This window comes from Colias philodice, chromosome 16 (assembly GCF_061535455.1).
Source record: "Colias philodice isolate Cphi_HAF_F1 chromosome 16, ilColPhil1 Martin Lab GWU primary, whole genome shotgun sequence".
NCBI lineage: Eukaryota > Metazoa > Arthropoda > Insecta > Lepidoptera > Pieridae > Colias > Colias philodice.
This window is the reverse complement of record NC_143101.1, coordinates 9,266,702-9,289,736: the sequence shown is the minus strand read 5'-3', so window position 1 is coordinate 9,289,736 and position 23,035 is coordinate 9,266,702. Positions and strand designations below refer to the sequence as shown.

The window sequence follows — 23,035 nt, the reverse complement described above, 5'->3', positions numbered from 1 at the left end:
AACATCAAACGAGCGAATGCTCATTCTAGCCCCACTATGTCAAATTGTTTAACTGTTGTTGTCACTAATCACTATGACGAATAACGAAAGAATGCTCTACGCCTGTTAGTGTAGAGCGTAGAGCATTCTTTAGTTATTCGTGCGTTCTAAAAGATTCTATGGAATGTTCTAATACTGAACAACACTGAATACGAGTTTTCGTTTACAGTAAAAGATCACGAAAGAATGCTCTAGCTCTATGTTCGTTTGGTGTAAATGCACCTCGTCAATGCAACCTCGTAATGCACACGTCTCAGAAAAATATACAGAAATTTTTCGATCAGAATTTTTTTCATTTACAGCTTCATACGTAGGCTCTATTTAATTTTATGTCTACAAACATGGTCTCCTTTTCAAAAGTTAGAATCCTGTGAACCGGTGGTTAGAATAAACCACTCCACGACTAAACCGTTAAAATATAATGAACTAGAAAAACCTTATTCTTCTTGCAGAGCCACATACAATGTCAATTTATTATCCTTCAGAGGAGGGTTAAATAATTGACACAGTTACAATTATTATTACAATTAAATTATAAAAATAATTAATAATAACAAATGGCTCGTAAAGGACAGGTTTCGATTCAAGATACGGTGGAGACAAATGAAGACTTCGAAGCTTATTTACAGTCGCATTTCCATCAATTGATATGTATGATTTTATTATAAATATTTCCTACGCTTCTTAATCATATTGTAAATCCTATAGTAAAGTCTTGTAAAAACCACACTGATGATGTTTCGTCGATGTTCTTGATCCTCGATGAATTTAGTTCAAGGGCTGTAGTTGCCAGTGTATGCAATATGCAATATCAAACTCAAACATTTATTTAATTAGACTTATTTTTGAATTGCATTCTTGAATCGTCATAACACAGTTTTATCATTTGGTTCAAAGCCTGGCAGAGAAGAGATGGCAAGGAAATCTATAGTTTTTAATACTTAGTGTTTTAGGATTTTATGATAAAGACATATTCCATACAGGTATGGAAGTATATTCTGACTTTTGTGGCTATTGCCTCGCCACAGGTAATGCTATCAGAAAAGGGAAGTTAGAAATAGGGCAGGACAGGATCGCTATGGTCAAGGTAAGATATCAAGGTAGGTAGAGATTGAGTTGATTAAATGCTTATGATCTAAATTCTAAGCAATTTAGAGACGAATTCACCGCTTGCTGATAATGTCCCTGTTGGCTTATTTGACGCTTTTTGACATAAATTTTGAAATCGCTTCTTCAAAGTTAGTAAGTTTTTATAGACTGAAAATCTAATTTGTTTCTAGGCACTTGCAGATAATATTGATGCTCTAGCAAGGTTTAAGAATAGAAGTGAACCTGTATTCCTTTTTATTATGGTAATGTTTATTATATACTATTCACGTAATTCGAGCACCATTTATTAGGAAGAAACGAAATAAAGAAAATCTATTTCAGAAAGGGAAACTAACGCGTGCCATGTTTGGCGCGAACGGCATAGAGCTATGTCGCATCATGGAAGAAGAGTTAGGGTTCATGCAGAGAGAGAAAGACACCGGAGTGGAGAGGCACAAGCAGGAGATTCATGAGATGCTGCCTGAGGAAGCTGTATGCTTTTAAAATTAATACCTACTGCTACGTTAGGAGGCTCCCTTTCTTTGTCATATTAACTAATCCCTATGAATTCTTTGTAAAGTTTTTGCAAGTGCTTGTGATTGCTATCGCGGTCCGCCTGACCGGACTGCCAATTTTTTTTCTCTTCTTTCATAATGTAAATCCCTATGATTAAATCTGTCTTTTGTAAATCGGAACGTAAGCACATTATCCCAATAATATATATCTAACGGATCTGAAAAGAATAAAGAAAAGCTACAACAGAACTTCCTTTTGTATGTCCTGAATGCTAAAATCCTTAACTGAAGCGGTAAATAGGCTAAAATCAAAGAAGATTTGAAATTAGAAGAAGAAGCGCGCGAAAACACGGAACGGTTGCGCGTGCTGACGTTAGCTGCGCGCAAGAAGCGTGTCTGCGAGCGACTCGCAGCTCACGTCAGACGCATCAACTTCATCATGTTCTGGCCGCATTGCCACAAGGCGCATTATGATCTGTATGAGAAGTGGGACATGATTAGTACGTTCTTCGTTTGTTTGTACCTATTGTAGTTTAACCGGCTAATATTGTTTTACCAGTTACTTACAACACTTAATATCCAACATAGTCTAAGTACCATATTGTCAGACTTACCAATAACAATACATATATTATGTACAGCCACATTTATAAAATTACATAAAATCGGTCAAACCGTTTCTGAGTAGTACCTATGTCAACTAACACTAAAGTAGAAAAAATAAAACCGGCCAAGTGCGAGTCGGGCTCGCGCACAAAGGGTTCCGTAGCAGCAAATATAATAAATTACAGTTAAATCAACCTATCTCAAAAACTATAAGAGATACTTTGATCAAACCAAAAATCGTTGAAAGAGTTAATTAGCATGCATCACCTCTATTTTTTTTAGAATTTTATACCCCGTAGTTATAAAAATAGAGGGGGGGGGGGACATACTTTTTACGACTTTGAGAGCTGATATCTCAAAAACCGTTCACTTTAAGAAAAATGTTTTTTAGAAAACTTTATATCATTTTAAAAGACCTTTCCATTGATACCCCACACGGGTATGTACATCGAAAAAAAAAATTTCATCCCTCAGTTACATGTATGGGGGGCCCCACCCCCAATTCTTTTTTTTACTATTTAGTGTCATATTTTTGTAGCGGTTCATACAACACATATTCCCATCAAATTTCATCACTGTAGTACTTATAGTTTCCGAGTAAATCGGCTGTGACAGACGGACAGACGGACAGACGGACAGACGGACATGACGAAACTATAAGGGTTCCGTTTTTGCCATTTTGGCTACGGAACCCTAAAAACAGCTACTTACACTACTTTGAGCTGAGTTAAAATCACTGTCCACATAAAAATCATAGCATACCCAATTTCCAACATCTCTCTATTATACAGACATACAAGTAGCAGCAAAGGAAACGTTCATAATAACAGAGGAGGGTGCTAAAGAGGCCCTCTACATGAGCGACGTGGAGCCCAACGAGGCTTGCTTGCACGCACTCATGAATGGTGAAACCTTGGTCGTTGTATTCAAGATGTTCGATACGGATAATAGGGACTTTGTTAGTATGTATCATTCTATATTGGATAATTAAATCTTATTATTACTCGAGTTTATTTGAATTTAGTTCTGTAAGTCAGAGCAAAATATCACTAGCCTCTAACCTTTCTACGGATACAAATAAAAAATCATACCATAAAATAGAGTCTACGTTGTGACGTGAAAGAAAGACTAACAAACACACTTTCGAATTTACAATTTACAATAAAGATTTTTTAAATATTTTCCTCTAAATTTAACTTGTAACAATATTGTTAAAGTTTACTATAAATTAAAGAAAAAAAGAAATTACATATGGAAACAAATCTTTGTTCTTTGTATTCTCATATTATCCCAGAACTATTACGGCACGCGCTTTACGAAGAGATCCCAATACCAAAAGAGGACGTGCCCCCAGAGAAGCAAGTGCCCCCGATACCGGCGTACGAAAGATACGCGAGTATCAGCAAGACGGCCAGGGAAGTTCGCAGAGAGCGGTATGAGGCTCGGATGCAGAAATTGGTACTACTTTATTCACTATTTATTTATTAAAGTCAAAGGACGAGACGAGAGGATTACAATTAATGTAAAATTGACTCAAAACTTTTATTAAAATGACAATAAACTACCAAGTTTAGCCCGAACAAAATTTAGACAAACGTAAGTACATATTTTTTTAGGTTATATGCTCAAATTATAGCTTTGGTTGTATAGTGTACAATTAAATAGTAATCAAACAATCAAAACCATATTTACCAGTATAATTTATATTAATGTACGCAAAGCGTGAAGAAAAAGAAGAGAGGGAACGTCTAGCGGCAGAACAAGCACGACTGGCGCGGGAGGCGGAGGAGGAACGGCAAAGAATTGAGAAGCAAAGACAGGAAGAAGAACGGATGGCCAGGATACAAGCTGGGGTATAAGTTGTAACATTATATGTTAATCTCTTGTAAAATGGTGTATTATTTGATAACATATGTGTTAAAAAGTCCTTAAATGCTAACTGTTAAATCCATCAGCTTTACAATTTTTAGTTGAAGTTTCGTTTTTGCGAAAGAGAACTTTTCCAATCAATTGTGGTATTAATATAATTAATAAATTGCACATTAATTTAAAACTAGACAAATTACCTTTATACATAGCCATAGGTACCTTTTAAAATAGATTTCTTAATAAATTTAGTTACCAGCGGATCCTGAGCCTCAGGAAACTGGAGAGGAAGTGGAAGCCGAAGAAACTGAAAAAGCGGAGACTGAGCAAGGAGACAACGTATGCCTTTATTTTATAATACTAGCTGTGCTCCGCGGTTTTACCCGCAGTGCTCCGCTCCTGTTTGTCTTAACGAGATGATATAATATAGCCTATAGCCTTCCTCGATAAATTGGCTATCAAACACAGAAATAATTTTTCAAATCGGACTAGTAGTTCCCAAGATTAGCGCGTTCAAACAAACAAACAAACTCTTCAGCTTTATAATAGTAGTATAGATTAGTATAGATTTTACAAGTCATATATATTTACATGTTGTCAAATAGTGTAACTAATCCTTTCTACGATTTAATAATATATTCCACGATTTATTTTTATTTCATTAATTCCTAGATAAATCAAGTTGATACATAAAACTGTTTTATACATGCACCATTCTAAGTCCTTATCAGTAGGTATTATATTTTTACCTAAATATCTCGATTTCAAATTTATAAAAAAGGCGCACAGAGATTTTTGCTTTCAATCGACTATATCAATTGATTCTTGACATTTCATTATTTTTTTTTAAAGCCCGAAGAAGAAGAGAAAGTAGAAGAGGAAGAAGAGTTCCACTCTGACGTGTCTGTAGATGGAGAGGAGTACATCCCTCCGGGAGGTCTGTTCGTGCCTGGACTCTACTCGCCTCCCAACGATCTGGCCAAAGCTAACGGTCTTGCTTACTTCTATCCAAAGGTAAGTTACAATGAATTAAATAATCTATTGTTGAGGCCTATATCGTAAGGCCTTTGTCGATTGAACTGGTCCAAAAAAACATTATGTTTTCTTCTTAGCTCTAAGATAGCAAATCTTAATCCACGTATAGCATATTACCTACATCTTGCTATTTTAAAATATTCTTACTTGTTAATAGTGTGTTTATGAAATACTAGCGGTCCGCCCCGGCTTCGCCCGTGGTACATATTTCGCAATAAAAGGTAGCCTATGTTCTTTCTCAGGGTCTAAAGATTGTCTGTGCCAAATTTCATCAAAATCGGTTGAGAGGTTTATGCGTGAAAACCATACATACATACATACATACATACATAATTACAAACTTTTCCTCTTTATAATATTAGTATAGAAGTATCGAAGCTCTTAATGAATTTCTGCTATAATATTTCGACAGATTGTATCAGAATTAGCCACAATCGAGTCGGAGTTCCTCCCGCCGCACGTGCTAGTGATGTTCTCTATCGATAAACGGCAAGATGTTAAAGAGATAATGGATCAGTATCCAGAGGACATCCTTAATGTAAGAATATCCCTAATATTAATGGATGAAGTAACATTCACAATATTAACTGTGTTAAGATTTTATTTTATTCACTACCGTATGTATTCTGTTTCACAAGAATAGGTATATCTATTCTATACATATAATAAAATCGTAGGAAAGTCAAAACTGTACATTGAATATTTTTTTAAAAGAATACATAATCCATGATCTATAATCGATATAGAAGCCAAAATCATAGTTTTTAGAATTTTTGTCTGTTTGTCTGTTTGTCTGTTTGTCTGTTTGTCTGTTTGTCTGTTTGTCTGTATGTTTGTCCAGGCTAATCTCGAAAAGTACTGCATAGATTGACTTCAAATTTTGCATGAATATTACTAACAGGTCGGGTGAGGCTTTTTTAAACATATTATCATGCTATCACCTCCGGGGGAGGAGCTGTGAACCTTTTTTTTTCTTACGTATTCCGTGTATTACGACAGCGTACAATCTAAAGACTCATGTTTAAATGTTGGTTTCGGGTAAGCCATGCTATTATCTAGCTTTACACAATAAAAACTATGTCATTTACGTAATTTGGGCAGAGAATCAGTTTAATGAATTTATTAGTATACAAATTTGAAACAGCGCCATCTATGAGATTTCGTAAAAATCAAATCAATTTACATGTTAACACTACTGAACACAATGTTAAAAATTAATAATTTAAATATAATTATGTTATTTATTTATTTAACTCTTTAACCCATATCTTCCCTTCCCTATAAGGTGCGCTTATAATTCGTGTGAATATACTACATTTTTAAAAGTGAGGGTAGATGTTTATTATTTTAAGTCAAACTAGACACCATTACAGTTAATCTAATATTGATTGTGTTCATTGGTTACATTTTTAAAAATCTTCGTGTTTTAAAAATTCGATAACGAGGCGGGACTCGAACCAGCATTCTTTAGTGGTCGAATTTTTTCTATTCTTTATAAATTTATTGTTTATGAATTTATATTTATAAACAATAATACAAAAAGGTTAGTTCGTTGATAATTATTATTCCTTCATCATTTACATGTTGTAAGTAAAAATATACTTTGACTGTTAATACTTTTGTTCAGTATTTACCTGTATGATTATTGCTTGGTAATTAATATATTTTCATGTCGTATACCTAATTAAAAACATAAGTTTGATGTGAAACTAGCTGGATTTATTTTTACACACTCACAATCTCATATTTTGTGTTAATGTTAAAATAGTATTAATAGTGTAAATCATAATATTTTTTCACAATTAAAAATATTTCCTTTTTTTGATGGTGTTGGCATCGAATTAAACCGCGCTGTCGTTTCGTTCACAAAAAGTGAAGTTATGAGGACCGAATATGTAGCCGCCTCAACTTACGGAAACGAGAGTAACCTGCGTTGTCTGTTAGTTATTGTATAGTCGAATTTAACGTTACATGGAAATTGGCATCTAATTATATGAATAATACTTATATTAAATCTGTAGAGGTCAATTCTGTACATGAAATATATTTCCTAAATAACTATCACGAGGTGATTAGGGATCGACACTGACGCCAAAAATTTTTGTCCGTCTGTCTGTCTGTATAACCGTTATAGAAACAAAAACTACTCGACGGATTTAAACGAAACTTGGTACAATTATTAGTATGAAAGAAATGTTCTCCATATTATATAAAAAATATCTCCCGACATCATAATTAATGTCTATCTTTTATGGTTGAGCTTAAGAGTTCAAAGCTTTCTGATTATATTTGTCTACTAGCTGTGCCCGCGACTTCGTCCGCGTGGAATAGTGACTATAGGTATGACCATGGGCTCAGGGTGGGGCAACAATAATTGTTTTTATTTTCATGCTTCCACTCCCACGCCCACTCCCAGGCCCACGCCAACGCCCACGCCCACTCCCCTTCACAATTGGTACCTACCAGATCAAAGCCAGGGTAAGCGCCCCACCCAGCCCCACCGTGGCTACGCCCATGCTGAATTACTACTTAACATACAATTATTGAGTAAATACGTACTACCATAAAATATAATTAAAAGAATTGTTATTAAAATTTCTTACTAAACTGAGCTAAAAAACTTACGTACCAACTTATTAAAGAAAATCAAGAAATGAAATGCCTAACCTATACCAAATAGTTACTACATAATATTGTAATTAAAAATTATGATTAGTATATAATATCGAAAATCAAAAAAGAAATGCCTAACTAATTCTACGTTAAATTTCTTTTAAATTATGTCATATTATTTTTTAGGAACCAGGGGGGGAGAGGAGCAAATTCTATTTCCTTCCTTTCTTAAATGGATGTTTTTAATAATGTATGGTGTAGCCACTGATCAGCTTAATCGATACTCAATTTTTATCAAATCCAGCAACAAATCCAAATTAGATGTTTCCTGTCTCACGCACGTAACTAAAGGCTGAAGAGAGAGAGAGGGAGCACGTAACTTAACCGTTTAGACGAAGAAAAGTGTATAGAAAAAGGAATAAATAATTTCATAAACTTCCCAACGATCTTTAAAAATAAATTATTATATCATTTTTTTCATTCCCACTTTTACCCCTATGTAGGTATAATAAGTGGATGAACCGATTTCGATACAATTTATCTAAGAACCAGCGTCGGAAAATATGCTGCCTAACAAAAAAAAGCCGCATCTAATTCGGTTTACCTGTTAGCCAGCTACGGTGCCATAGACAGACACACACACACACACAGAATTACATAGCAGTCAAACACATAACACCCGTCTTTTTGCGTCGGGGGTTAAAAATATAATACGACATAATTTAAAGGACATTTTGTGTGGAAAATTTACCTATTAGAAGTAACCATAATGTTAATTTGACCCCGCCCCCCCTACTACCTCAGCTTACCCCCAAACCCTTGGGGAATTTTGATATGATCATCTGGACATGTAAAGGAATAACTGTAGCGTATAACAGATAAATTACGTTTTATCGTACACTGTACAGTGTACAATAGAATGCCTTAGCAAATGTTCGCCGTGATTACTTATAAATTGTCATAACTTTTTTATTTATGAACCGATTGACATGAAATAAACACTAACTGTTAAATGAAGATTACCACAATACATTAGTGAAAACCGCATCTAAATCGGATAAGTCGTTTCTGAGATTAGCGTGCACAAACATACAGACAAACAGACAAAAAAATTTTTAACTACAGTTTTGGGTTCAAGATCGATTTAATAATAACACCTGCTAATTTTTTTCTACATATTTTCATTGTACAGACATCGCTTTTCCACAATTTTATTATATGTATTGATGATGATGATGATTGATGATTATAACACTCTCAGTCCGTTTTAACTTAATTTTTATTTACTCGCATCAGTGCCACCTAAAAAATCTTTATATCGAAATTCGAGCAAAGCTAAGAAAATGAGAAATAAGAGTTCTCAAGGATCGTTAGAGGTAAGAGGCTTACTATTGACCGAAAACAACATATTGTGTTATGCCGAGAACCTGAAACCGCTTCACAACGAGAATTGCGGCTCACAGCTGACCGCGAACGGCATGTACTATCCTGTGAGACCGAAACCTTCACTGAGAGGGTATAACGTCTCACAGCTGATCGCAAATGGCATATTTTATCTCGATAATCTGAAACTTTTACTCAATATGAAGACCGATTGACAAATGATAGGATGCACCATAATATTATTCGATCTCTTGAAGATGAACATGAGCATAAGCAATGACTAGAGTAGGGACGCGAATATTACCATTATTTGAGACAAGATTATTTGAGACAAGATTATTTGAGACAAGTACGATTAATAAGTTTGTTTAATGAAAGATTAAGAATTGAAACTATTTGGTCTCTTGAAACGGACGAATAGCGAGAGGCCCGTCTTACTGTAGACAGATTTCGACAGTCTTAATGACTTAAGAGGTAAACATAGAAGATCAATCTACGAATTCGGTGGTGTGGTCCGACAAATATAAAAGTGGGTTTGCTTATAACCTCACAATTGATTACAGATCATCTTCTGTATAGGCGATATTAACGTAGTATGTTCTTTTTGTAATGCTTTAAAGAGGAGTAAGGAGTCGGCTTTCGTTTGAAGATACACCAGAACCTTTGAAATCACTACTTTTAGAGGAACATGTGCAATCTAAACAGTTCTTAGACAATATTCGCTCTTATAGTAGTGCGTTTTAAATGATCCTTTGGTGCTCAACAATTATCAGAGGATCCTTTCATGCTTACTTTTAAGATACAAGGTCAAGTTTATCATTTGATAGGATCCCTTTTGCCTGAAGGCCAACCTAAGTTTCTTCAAATATATTTTGTATTCGACTACAACGAAAAGTCGAATACAAGAAATCAATATTTCTCGAATTTAAAATATTACAATTTTTCCTACAGTAGGGCGACGAATGTATTTTCGCATAGTAACGGAGGGGAACTCGCGGGGGGTCAAGTGACGCGGGCTACGTACCACAAACATGCTTAGTTTGTTGTACCGAGCGCGAAAGAAAGTCATCGTGTTTTTAGTAAAATTACTATGTAAACTAACGTAATTTAATACTTAGGTACATATTATATAATGATGCGCTCAAACTGTTAATCTACATTTAATTTAGATTATTATTTGAATTACTAAGTAATGTAGAATTTAAATCAAATTCATGTTTTCCTCAGATTTTCGATGTCCTCCGATTTTAAGATTTTCTAATCAGAGTATTCAATTTTAATGTAGTTTATTTTTATAAGAGACAATTAAGAACATTCAAAAATAAAGTGTCACGTATTTTTTTTAAACGACGAATGACGAAAAACGACGTAATCGCGGACGAAGTCGCGGGCAACAGCTAGTTAATAATATAACGATAAAATATTTTTTAGTATGGGATCTTCATTGGCGACGACCCCTACTCCGCAGAGCACTTAGCATATACGATCAAGCAGTATAACAAGATGGAGAGAGTGAGGAAACAGTAAGTTATTTAATAGACACCTAAATAATACATAATTTAGAAAGACGCGAGTTCGAATCCTCATTATCGAATTTTTTGTAATTAAAAAAAAAACACATTATTTACATACTACATACATAGTTACCTACATATTTTAAAGTGAAACTTTTATTACATCGTCTCAAACTTTTTGGTCTGTGTAGCGCGTAGGTATACCTACTCGGCAGCCGACCGTCACGCGACATGCGCTACACAAAGCAGTGTTCGGAACCGTTCGAAAAGTTTCACTTTTACCGTGGTTTCATAAAACCACACAACATTTTTATTTTATTACATATTTTGAGCTTACGGCATTCAAATATGAGATTTAAATAAAAAGCGTAACCTATGTTTCTATTATATACCTATTTGAATCGACATGCCTACTGTTATTAAATAATTTATGGTACTCCGCCCACTCTTTGCTCTACCTTCTAGCTAGCATGATCTTTTCAACATGTGTTGTCAACTCTGCAACACGCAGTGCTGGTAGCAACTGTGCAACGAGTTGCTTAAACTTTGTTCTTTTAGCACTTATTACAGCCATTTAAAGCAATGAATGTATTTATGTTTAACTGCCAGCAAAGACCGTCTGGCTATAATGGTGTCCCGCAAGCGAAGTCTGGCGCTCCTGCAGCTAGCGGGTCTGAACCCGTGCTACATCTCCTCTGACGTGGCGTCTGGCGAGAAGGAGTGCCTCACCATGTTCCCGGTGGGCTACGGGGATGATTACTTCGAGGAGGAAAGCGTTCAGGAGGAGGAGGTTGCGGTTAGTGTTTGATTTCCATGAATTGATTTTAAATGAAATGAAATAATTTGGATATGTAAATTTTGACACATCGCCAACCTAGAATGTAGATTTTCTTTTAAATTTTGTAATTATTTTCAGGAAGTGGTCGAGGTAACGGAACCTGTGGAATCTGCTGAAGTAAGTGAAATTTATTAACAGATACTATTTTTAATAAAAACAATGTTATTTTTATTTGTTACATTTTCACGACTAACTAATTATTTGGTTCCAAATACATATTTATTTTATTGAAAAAATATATATTATGGTGCGTTATTATATTTTGCAGCCTGATGTCACAGAAGAAGCAAAAGGCGATGAAGACGAGGATGAAGATGAAGATTAACCTTTTACTAAATAAATTACTTATTTAATTTATTTACGTTTTTTTATTTCCCCGTTTATGCATTAAGAAATCTAATAAGTAATCTACCTTGATACGTACCACGATAATTGCACTTTATCAAAGATTTAATTACGATATTTATAAATGAAATTAGACTTGACGGATTTAAAAGCGATTTATTCAAAATATTAATTTGGATTTTCACCGTAATAATCGAAGCATTGCAATAAACTCGTGTATTGAATAAATCTCGTCAATTTATTTCGAAGACTTTAATTCTAAATATGTATTGTAGAAGTCATCCATTGAGTAACTCCTTAAAGTCTATCTTCTCTTGCGGTTCGCACGGCGAGGCGGGGGTGTTCGAGCAAGCGTCTTGGCAACTCGCCTTGTATCTGAAGTTATTTTCATTCCCTCCGCACCCACTGTAGTAGAACATTTGACAAACTTGCGTTTGGGGGTTGAAAGCCCATCTGAAATGAAAACATTTGAAATCGTAATATGTATAAATTTATAAAGAATAGAAAAAATTCGATCACGAGGCGGACCTTAGGTTGGTTTAAACGTAATAAACATACCCACCCACAGTGTGTCTATTTTATTAGTATGCATAAAATGCATTTTTATTTTCCAGTATTAAATTTTATGTGTATGTAATATTTATTATTTTATATATTTATTTATATTTATTTTTAATATTATTTATTTCCATTGCTTCACTGAGCATTGTCATGGTCACAAAGAACGAGTAAATAATAAAATGAACTACCTAGTTCCAATCGCCGGCTTCGCTTGCTTAGATAAATATATAGGTATTCTATGTTATTAATGAAATAATCTATTACATATTTGGATACAGTTCAGGTAAATCGATCTAGTAGGTTATATAGGTTGTTAATACCTACAGTTTAACTTTGTTAGTTTCGTCTAATTTTCTCTTTATGGAACTCATACCTGACATATTTACGATCACAAGTACCATAAGCTGGGAATTGAAAGCAAAAGTATGGTCTGCCATAGTTCCCAGCTATGTATGCCCAGGGTGGAGGAGCATTACCGGGCGAACCTGGTCCATAACCTATAAAAATTTCTTAATATTATTTATCACTAGTATCACTGAGTGAATGAGATTCGATTTTTTTCTATTTTCATTCATTTTATATAGCGACATAATCCCTGAAAAACACAATTGAAGTATTTTTGATAAAATGGTATAAGTACGAAAGATCAAAATTTGTAGGTATTAATACTTAAGAACAACCTTGCCACTCCTTTGGAAACCCTTTGCCATGACTCTGCGACATAAAGTTGTTCCAGCTTGCGTCCGCGTCATCAAAAGTCTTGTTGCCTTGCGTTACATTCTTATAATATTTGATATAATTCTTCCAAGTTTTGCCGTCCGTATCAGGCACTCCCCATCCTGTTAGATTGCCCAAAAACTGCGTGTCGTTTGGCCCATGCCCCACGATTGTTTCTTCGGCTTCAGGGGTCGTCCCACAGCACAAGCAATCTCCTAGCAAACAGAGTATAATCGCCAACTTCATAATTAATACTGGTAACTCGTTTCGTTTTTAATTACTCTCCTATTTCACACCTAAGAAATTAATCGGTATCAATACATTGTAAGTACGTTGTACGTTTGTTTATGAAAAAAAAAGTTTTTGTATGTCATCATCATAATATTCATGATCATTGACTGACCGGTTGGCTTGGTTGGTAGTGGCCCTGCCTTCCAAGCCAGAGGTCGTGGGTTCGATTCCCACCCGGGGCAAATATTTGTGTGATGAACATAGATGTTTGCTCTGTGTCTGGGTGTTAATTATCTATATAAGTATTTATTTAAAAATTATATATATGTACGTTTATCAGCCATCTGGTTTCCATAACACAAGCGAAAGCTTAGTATGGGATCAGATCGTGCCGTGTGTGAAAATTGTCCTGTCCTGAAATCGTATAACATCATAATATCAGGCAGTATGTGTGGCAGTGGAAACACTGCTTCAAACTGCCTATCAAATGCAGTTTTGCATAATGTAGTTATTGTAGAATTGTGATTTGTGTGCCTTGTCATGACGTATTCTTCTATGCTATTTCGTCTTTCTTCACCCATTAAGTGGTGATCCAAATTATTTTTTGCATGCACGAGTTTCCTGCAACTACTTTTTTTTATTGACGTAGGAGGGGTTTGTTCTAAAAAAAATTCTTGAATAATAATTGTACCAATAAGAATTTATATGGTTAATATTAATTTAACTCGTGATCGTAATCAAGCACCTTTTAAGTCGCAATTAAATATAGGACAACCGTCTACTTTCCTTACCTAACTACACATCTATAGATCAGTCTTTCCTCTGAAGTTTTTTTATTACGAATCGAATATTAAGCACAGTAGGAAATGTGGCGCCGCAGAATTCAACTTGTATAAAAATAATATTGAGATCACAAACAATTACACTAAGGGAATGCGTAATAAATTCACAATCATTGAAACAAATTGCACTTATTTTTTAGAACAAAAAAATGTCATGCTATTTTCACATGGGAATGTCTCGATACACTTTATTATTACCTACTTACGTATGTTAATAAGAAAATGATTTTTTTCTAGTTTAACTTTTAATCTTATTACGTGTTTTTAAGGTACTAATCGTTTTTGGTTTTGATTGAATTTAAGCAGAAATTTTACAATATGTTGCATCCGTCTACGAAGAGGTTTCAGATATAAGGACGTACCTACATAGTAAGACAAAAAGTTTAAGCGTGGTGGAAACAAAAGCAGCCGAAGTAAAATACCTGCTGGAGACTGAAATACTTTAAAGTTTAAATTTTCAAGATTACTATGACTATGAGATTTAGAAGACTATGACTGCGCTACAAGCTGCGAAATTATAAATCACATGTCCTTATTTCTAACTCCAATAAGGAAATATCGAACATATTGGCACATCTTATTATCTCGTATACCCACCACCACCCCACTTCTGTGCCCACTTCACAGAAACACTGGCTTTATAAATAACCTGAATTAAAATATAATCTGAAGCCCGTATACTCTTCTTACCCCTAATCCATTTCATACTTACTCCCGTCGTCAATGCCTTTCTATCCTCTAACCATAAAAAACGGGTAGCTCATATGCAAAGGCCGCACTACTTCTGCAGAAATTCATGGGCGGTGGTGGTTACCATCAAGCAATCCACCAACTATATTGCCCGCTCTAATATGACATAAAAATATCATATTACACCGTACAGATCCACACATTTATGACGTTTTCTGCGACATATTTTCAGGATAAACTGAATATTCTATACAATGACCTTCACAAATCTACGACGTATTTTATGGCTATGGGTGTGTTCGTGGTGGTGATCGTAGCTGTATTCGCAGACTTTCAATCTTCCTTCATAAATCTGAAGTGTAAGGGGGTCTACGATACTTCCATATTCGTTCGTCTAGACCGTATGTGTGACGACTGTTATCATGTATATAATGATGCACAGGTTTTCGTTTTGTGCAGGTATGTTTGGCAATTTTGTCGTATTATAGCGCTAGCTCTAGTTGGAGACGCAATTTTGTTTGTAGCAGAAATAATAGATTAAAAATGAGAAAATAGTTTTATTTAAAGTTTCCAATAACATCAATACCTAATTAAAGTTTATTAGTGAAAATAATAATTTAACTAATTAGCTGCTTGCTGCAATGTTTATATGCACATGTCTTAATCTTGCGCAGTTTTCCCAATTTCTCGATACGTTCTAAACTAAACAGCTTAGCTACCAGTTAAGATTATAAATAAATTATAAAAATATTATATTACACCATTATGCCATTAAGGGTACAATTGCCTATGAGTGCCACGAAACTGACCCTCAAGTTAATCCGACGATTTCCATATATTTACTTTTTATTTAAATATTTAAAAAATAGTCATTTTAAGGCAGTGTAAATAAAACACAAATGATCCAGTGCGTTAATTTTATTTGAAACTACAAAGAACTAACCTAGGAATCATACTAACACATAACATGAGCAGTCTTTTGTCAATCACACTTTGAACTCCGTCTTAATAATATCTTAGCATCATCGTTTACTTTGTAATAATCTTTACGGACACTATTTATGGAATATTACAGTTATTAGGGACAAAGAGTATCTCAATCTATCCAGATGTTTTGTCTATACAGTGTCTTTGATCAAACAAAACAAAAAACCATAGATATTTTTTTTTCTTGCTTAAAGTCACGGACGGTAGATGTCAGATGATGCCAAGAAACCATCGAGAACAGAGTAAAAATAAACATTATTACGATACTTATTAGTTATTACTGATGATATTATTAAAATATATTTTTATTCGGCTTACTATCACAATCACAAATGACATAAAATTATACAGCCTACAATGTCAACGTTGATAAAATAATACTAAATTGTTTTACCCTTGTAAATATTTAAAAATATAACATTTGTATCCGTATCTATAGGAAACTTATAACGTGATACTATACTTTATATTTATTTTCTTCTCTTTACAATAATGGCACTATAGGTAACATTATGGAAGAAGCCTGTCATATTTCATTGACAGGATATTTAAAATTACTATTAACAATTTTCACAAGTTTTACTTTAGTATCAGTGTTCGCAAACGACTTTCCGATCGCATCAAAGCTGTTTTAAAATATAAATTTTACTTTTATTTTAAGATTTTTACTTGTGCTTCGACTGAAATATGCGCAAATTATTATTTTTGCTTTTGAAAAAATTAAGACCCAATTAGAAATTCGTTTGTGAATCAGTAAACATACCATAGATAAGAGAAAATCAAAATTTGACATTAACAATTTCTTGCAATTTTTTTTCCATCAATCATTAAAGATTAAGTATAATTATTGTGTGCGAAACTAAAATAAAATTATTTATCTATTAGAAACTAATGTATTCTAGCACCTGAATTTTTATAAAATTAAAAAATAATGTATTTTTCTTGTACACAAATTACATTATTACCATATAAAATAATTTGAATTGACAAATTCCATAAATATGTAGTAGTTTGAAAAAACAGTGTACTATTGATATAGGTATATTTTTTTTAAAGTAACCTACTATTTATGGAATGAAATGAATTGGAGTAAACAATTAACTCCTCTGTATAATATTTGTTAAAGAAAGAAAGAATATAATTATTAAATATTAAAATTCTACAATTCAATCAGTCAAAAGAAAAGGCTGCAAAACAGAACAAAATCAACTAAAAAAATATTTTTTCCATCACTTATACTCAATTTTTATATATTTTTAGAGCCAGAAAAATTTTGTAACGGATAGATGATATTTCTTTTGAAACAGAATTTATTATAATCAAAATCAAAATTATATGTATAAATGTTGCCATTTACTATAACATATACGTAAAGTACAGAACAAAATTGAAACAAAGAAAAATTCTCATCACATATACTCAACTATCTAAAATTTTTAGGCCACGAATTTTTTTCTAATAGATTGTAAGTAATATTTTTATTTGATAGTTTTAATTAGAAAAAAAAATATTTAATCATATGTGAAATCGTATACACGACGTATTACCTAGTTTATAGTTTAAAAGTCGTCTAGACAGTAGTCGAAATGGTCTTCCATCACTTTATATTGGTCACTGGAGAAATGTAAGCATTTCGGACACTTGTAAATCTGAAAAACATTAAACATTTTATTAGTTATTACTTATTATTAAAAAAAAAAAACCAGTTATCAATACACAACCACACAACATCATTTCTATTTAAAAGGTTATTGAGAGTTTTTCTTCACAACAACATAAATTTCGTCATAATCACACTTGATTTAAGGTCTATTCAAACTAGAGCGGTATCCGTATCTTACGTATATTATAGAGAATGTAATCGCGTACCGATCCGAGTACGGTAGCGAACAGCCGATCGGTACGCGATTAGAGTCCCTATAATAACTTACGTAAGAGATTTAATCACGTATCCATCGGGATACCGCTACCCAGCGGCACAGAATACATAATAGTAGCCACAGTAGCTAAACGCTACAGAACGGACACTCTCCGCCTCCCGCCAAAATTAAACACTTACCTCACCCCGCACGATCACGCTATAAGATGGCCCGCATTTTTCTGCAAGGACGATACGCAACGAAGATTGACAACATTAATCAAATTGACTTAAGGTAATTTTATTATTTTGGATTTGTGATTATCGTTTTTCGTAGAACATGGTTAGATATTGTGCTGTTTACGATTGTATTTCATCAGAAAAACGCGAATTTCTTTACGCTAGTCACAATTAATGTGCGAACCCTAAAGCGTTAACACACACATTTGCACTCTACAGTGTGACTTTCAGAACGATAATTTTGTATGGAGTGTCCGGGGTATGCCAGCGGTAGAGGATACCGCTCTAGTTTGAATAGGCCTTTATCACATGCATTATACAAAAACAACATCAAAATTGAAACCATCAAATCAATTCTCAAAAAAAATCTGAAAAAGAACGCACAGATATAAAAAACAGAAAAAACTCTTTTAGAAATTGGTTAATTAAATTATGTTAGATAAAGTTAAATTCAAATGACTATAAATGCCGTCAACATCTAACATCTAAACTCATACATATACATATTGTTAGTTGACACAATGCTTATAAACACTGTAAAATATCTCACCTATTTTAAACAAAAATCCTATCAAATATGGAAGGATGTAATAATAAAATTATATTATAAAAAACTATAAAATACATTTAATAACAAAATATATTAGTAAATAAAAAAAATGCATATTAGATTCGTAGTTTTGATGCTAAAAAACTTTAACAAAACAACAAAAATATGTTAAAATCAACGCTTAAATTAAAATTATATATTATTACAATAACAATATGTATTTTGAACACAATTGCAATTTTATCTAAGTTATTCTAAAACACACATAAAATTAACTAAATCTTAAATAGCTGTTCCATCGGTATACTGTTAAAAAAATTGTATTTTGAAAAAAATAACTATAGTATTTTCCTTTGGAAGATATTAAATTTTTCACGTTTTCCAAAAAAAAAATGCCATAAAAGCACTTTGACGAAATCACGACACCTAACTAATGCCATACACGAGTGCTATAAAAGGCAACCATCCTTTTCTCTATATAACACATCATGTGCCATTTTTAACTGCATTTTGTTTCTAAAAATTGGCGTATTTTTTTCAAAATGGCGGAGTTGCTGAAGACATATCATAAAAAATGACATCAAAATTGATGACTAGAAATTAATTTTTAACATTGTTACAAAAACCTAGATCGTTTTGTTAAATGCATCCAATTTAAGCAAATAAATACAATTGAATTTGAATCTATCCCACGTACAGCGTAGATTATATTAGCGCTTCGGGAGTGGCACTACCATAGAAATCTAAATAACAAGACACTAGAAGTCGTAAGCGTGCGTGACCTTGTCGCCACTCAGGTGATTTGCACATCACCAGTGCATTCGTCACTGTTCAGTTGCTCTGGAGACGTATGAGTGTATACATGGTGTGTTTCAGCAATTCCCATTGCGGATATTCTTCCACAAGTTGTAATTATACTTATAAAGGAATAATATTTCATCGAAAAATATTTTTTTTTAGAAATAATGTCGTTTTTCCTTAAAATTATAGAATATTTACAAGTATTACGAGTGTCACCATAGTAATCGAAATAACAATGAATGACACAGTCGACCATTCTTATTATCACGTTTGTTCGTATTGGACCAAAAAGTCTCATATACTTAGGGATGTTATTCTAAAATAAACCGTAAATTCGTGCGTTAGGATACATATTCAAAAGCTTAATTTAATAGATAAGTTAGTTTTCACTAAAATCAAGCTGTCCAATAAAAGGCATAGTTTACTTGTGTGTACTGTTTAGCTTTCGGTTTGAATGTGTTGATTTTGGCGACAGCGGTTTTCATACGAATTATGACATTACAGCACTTCTATGTGTCTTGTTATTTAGATTTCTATGGGCACTACGAAATGTGCGAAATTAGCCACATTTTACGTCAGTTGTATTTTTATATATTTTTTGACTATTTTAATTATTTCTTTTGAGGTTATAATAGACAACTATCAACATGTTGCTGTAACAATATCAAAGTTTTGAAAGGCTTGTCGCACACTGGACAGTCGTATCGCAGCGGCGGTGGCGTAGTTTCGTGTACGCCGTTCTCTTGCTGTTGCTCCAACGGTTTCTTCTTTTTCACCTTATTATTAATAATAATAAATAAATATGTTTGGCTGAAGAGATGGTTTGAACGTGCTAATGTCGGGAATTGAAAAAAAACAAAAAAGGAACATAAAAATTGCAAAATGGAAGTAATATATTTTTGGAGAACGGACAGCTAGATAGATTTAAAAACCTGATCTATTATCAACAAAAAGACACGTCACAAGGATTTAGTTTTTATAGTCCTAAAGTTATTTTAGGCGTTTTTTTTTTCATAGAAGTATCATTTAAGCATAAAAAAATATCGCCTATTTTTCATTACTGTAAATTATTAAACAATTGAAAAAAATCGAAAAAAGAAACTCACTGTTTTCTTCACAGTAGTTCCAGAAGCAGCAGTAGCTCCAGCAGTAGCTCTAGCAGTAGCTCCAGCAGTAGCCCCAGGAGTAGTTACAGAAGTAGTTTTCACAGAAGTAGTATTCACAGAAGTAGCATTTGTAGCATTTCTTTGTTCATTGGAAGTAATTCGTTTTGCCGTACTCTGTGTTCCGTTCTGCGCTTTGGCTTTAGTAGTACTGTATATGGATGGACTTGCTTTACGCACTTCTTCTAACTGTGAAAAAACAAATAAAAACGTTTTAACATGCTTTTATTAGCCTTTATGTTTGTATGTAAGAAAAAAGACGGATTTAATTAAAGTTCGGTGATAGTATAAACTAGCTGAGCCCTGCGGTTTTACCCGCATTGCTCCGCTCCTGTTGGTATTAGCGTGATGATATATAGCCTATAGCCTTCCTCGATAAATGTGCTATCTAACACCGAAATAATTTTTCAAATCGGACCAGTAGTTCTAGAGATTAGCGCGTTTTGGTTTTTCAGAGCATTCGACTGGGTGAACCGATTTAGAAGATTCAATGTTTAAATTTGGTCTAGTTTTGACGATTTCAAGGCGATGGCGGTTAGTTTTTATTAAAGTTATAAAAAAAACTTACGTGTTTGATTAATTCCTCGTGCTTCTTCTGCAACACCCTGAGGTCAGTAGCTAACACTTCCTTTTCGCTGGCCATCATTTCGCGAGATTGTCTTTCCGCTTCGAAGTCGCTTCTATAAACAAAAATAAAAACAGTACAAATCATTATTACGTAAATATTGATTTGTACTGCTTGAAGCTATTCCGTTTTAAGAAACACAGCTATCAAGCTGAAACAATTTAACATGTTTTTTCACCAACCTTCTTTACACTAGTTTCACATACGACAACTCCGACGCACTTCAATGCACTTAAAGCGTAACGTCAATTTTGGTGTTCTTCTAACGGTGCATTTACAGCAAACATTGAATGCTCATTCTTATTCTACTATGTCAAATTCTTTTTGAATAAACAGTCGCAGAGCATTCTGTCGTTGTTCTTAATGCGTTCGAAAAGATTCTATGCAATGTTCTTATACTGAACAACACTGAATACGAGATTTCGTTTACACTAAAAGATCACGAAAGTATGATCTTGCTGTAGAACTAGCTCTTTGTTCGTTTGGTGTAAATGCACCGTAAGTTAACTACAGTCGTATTTTTAATTAGACGACGTCAACTGACGTTTACGGTGATGTCAGTTTTTGTTGAAATAAAAATAGTGTTGTGGCAAAGTGAAAGATCGATAAAATCCTGAATGAATGAAATTACCTCGCTCATGAAGTGAATATTTTGTGTGTTACAATATAACATCAAATAAACACAACAATAACATCAAACACAACGTCACAAAAAAACAGCGTAACAGTAAAAATAAAAAAAACCGATTGTAATTACATTCTACTATAACTTATATCCTACTAGATTTCCGCCCGCGGCTTCGCCCGCGTTTGCAAAGGAAAACCCGCATAGTTCCCGTTCCCGTGGGATTTCCGGGATAAAAACTATCCTATGTGTTAATCCAAGTTACTCTCTATATGTGTGCTAAATTTCATTGTAATCGGTTCAGTAGTTTTTACGTGAAAGAGTAACAAACATCCATACATCCATACATCCATACATCCATACATCCTTACAAACTTTCGCCTTTATAATATGTATTAGATATAGCTTTATCGCTACTTAGTATAAAACAAAGTCGCTTTCTCTGTCCCTATGTCCCTTTGTAAGCTTAAATCTTTTAAACTACGTAACGGATTTTAATGCGGTTTTTTTTAATAGATAGAGTGATTCAAGAGGATGGTTTTAGTATGTAATTTATTAGGTTTTGGACAAAGCGGGCGAAGCCGCGGGCGGTAAGCTAGTATATTATAAATAGAAATAATATAATTCATCTGATTGAATGAGAACTCAATCACTATTACTTAAATTATTACCACATTATTTACAAAGTGACATAAGCTGCTGTCGGTTAGCTTCTTCAATTAAAAATACGACTATAATACTATCACTAACCTGTACAACTCGACTTGCGCCTTTAACAAGTCGCAGTCCTCCTTATTCCCAATCAACATGGCTATCTCGTTCTCTAACGCTTGCACATCTTCACCGCGAGCAACTAACGCCGCTGTTAATTGTTCCACACTTGCGCTCGGCGGAGGCTGCAATTGTATGAGAAAAGTAATAAAGACGTGTGGCAGCGGTAAAGCTATTGCATAGCAAACCTTCAAGCCACACCTTCGAGCCCGTCGGAATGGGGAGCGTGAGGTTTTTTCGTTACGGAATTTCTCGATTCGGTCCCCGCGCTCAAGGCCCGCGATAGAAGCTATGCAATAGCTTAACAATAAACACAGCAACATACACGCATACAGGTACGCACACACGCACACAAATGTACGCACACACGCTCACACAAGCACACGCACGCAAATGTACGCACACACGCTCACACACGCACACGCTTGCTTGCTCGACCAAAAATCGTGTAAAATAAATTTAAACAGTATAAGCGTAAACGGCAAGTATAGGCCGATACTTTTAGTACTTGTCAACACCTGCTTGTCAACA

General features: G+C 34.0%; 3 protein-coding genes across 4 annotated transcripts in view; 1 reads left to right on the top strand and 2 right to left on the bottom strand.

Annotated features, from left to right (window-relative positions):
• Window positions 1-596: 596 nt before the first annotated feature.
• LOC149481896 (uncharacterized) lies at window positions 597-11,855 on the top strand. Its single transcript, XM_089704756.1, has 15 exons — window positions 597-690; window positions 1,023-1,126; window positions 1,320-1,391; window positions 1,471-1,620; window positions 1,945-2,143; window positions 3,041-3,211; window positions 3,544-3,707; window positions 3,971-4,102; window positions 4,368-4,454; window positions 4,968-5,129; window positions 5,563-5,688; window positions 10,578-10,669; window positions 11,270-11,456; window positions 11,577-11,615; window positions 11,767-11,855. The coding sequence occupies exons 1-15, from the start codon at window positions 597-599 to the stop codon at window positions 11,821-11,823; spliced, it is 1,836 nt and encodes a 611-aa protein (XP_089560882.1). The 3' UTR covers window positions 11,824-11,855.
• Window positions 11,856-12,073: 218 nt separating this feature from the next.
• Window positions 12,074-13,474, bottom strand: LOC149481895 (uncharacterized). Its single transcript, XM_089705328.1, has 3 exons — window positions 13,085-13,474; window positions 12,778-12,901; window positions 12,074-12,296 (listed from the first exon to the last, which is right to left on the bottom strand). Exons 1-3 carry the CDS (start codon window positions 13,365-13,367, stop codon window positions 12,122-12,124), a joined length of 582 nt encoding a protein of 193 aa, XP_089561454.1. The 5' UTR covers window positions 13,368-13,474; the 3' UTR covers window positions 12,074-12,121.
• Window positions 13,475-15,787: 2,313 nt separating this feature from the next.
• key (NF-kappa-B essential modulator kenny) overlaps window positions 15,788-23,035 on the bottom strand; it is a 31,989-nt gene continuing 24,741 nt past the window's right edge. Inside the window, exons 12-15 of one of the 2 annotated variants that reach the window (XM_089705065.1) lie at window positions 22,484-22,629; window positions 21,052-21,163; window positions 20,427-20,672; window positions 15,788-17,520 (exon numbers count right to left, since the gene is read on the bottom strand). In XM_089705065.1, coding sequence (XP_089561191.1) covers window positions 17,431-17,520; window positions 20,427-20,672; window positions 21,052-21,163; window positions 22,484-22,629 — 594 coding nt within the window. In that variant the 3' untranslated portion in view covers window positions 15,788-17,430. Of the gene's footprint in view, window positions 17,521-19,931; window positions 20,097-20,426; window positions 20,673-21,051; window positions 21,164-22,483; window positions 22,630-23,035 lie in introns of those variants that run through there. The other variant, XM_089705066.1, reaches the window with a different exon arrangement.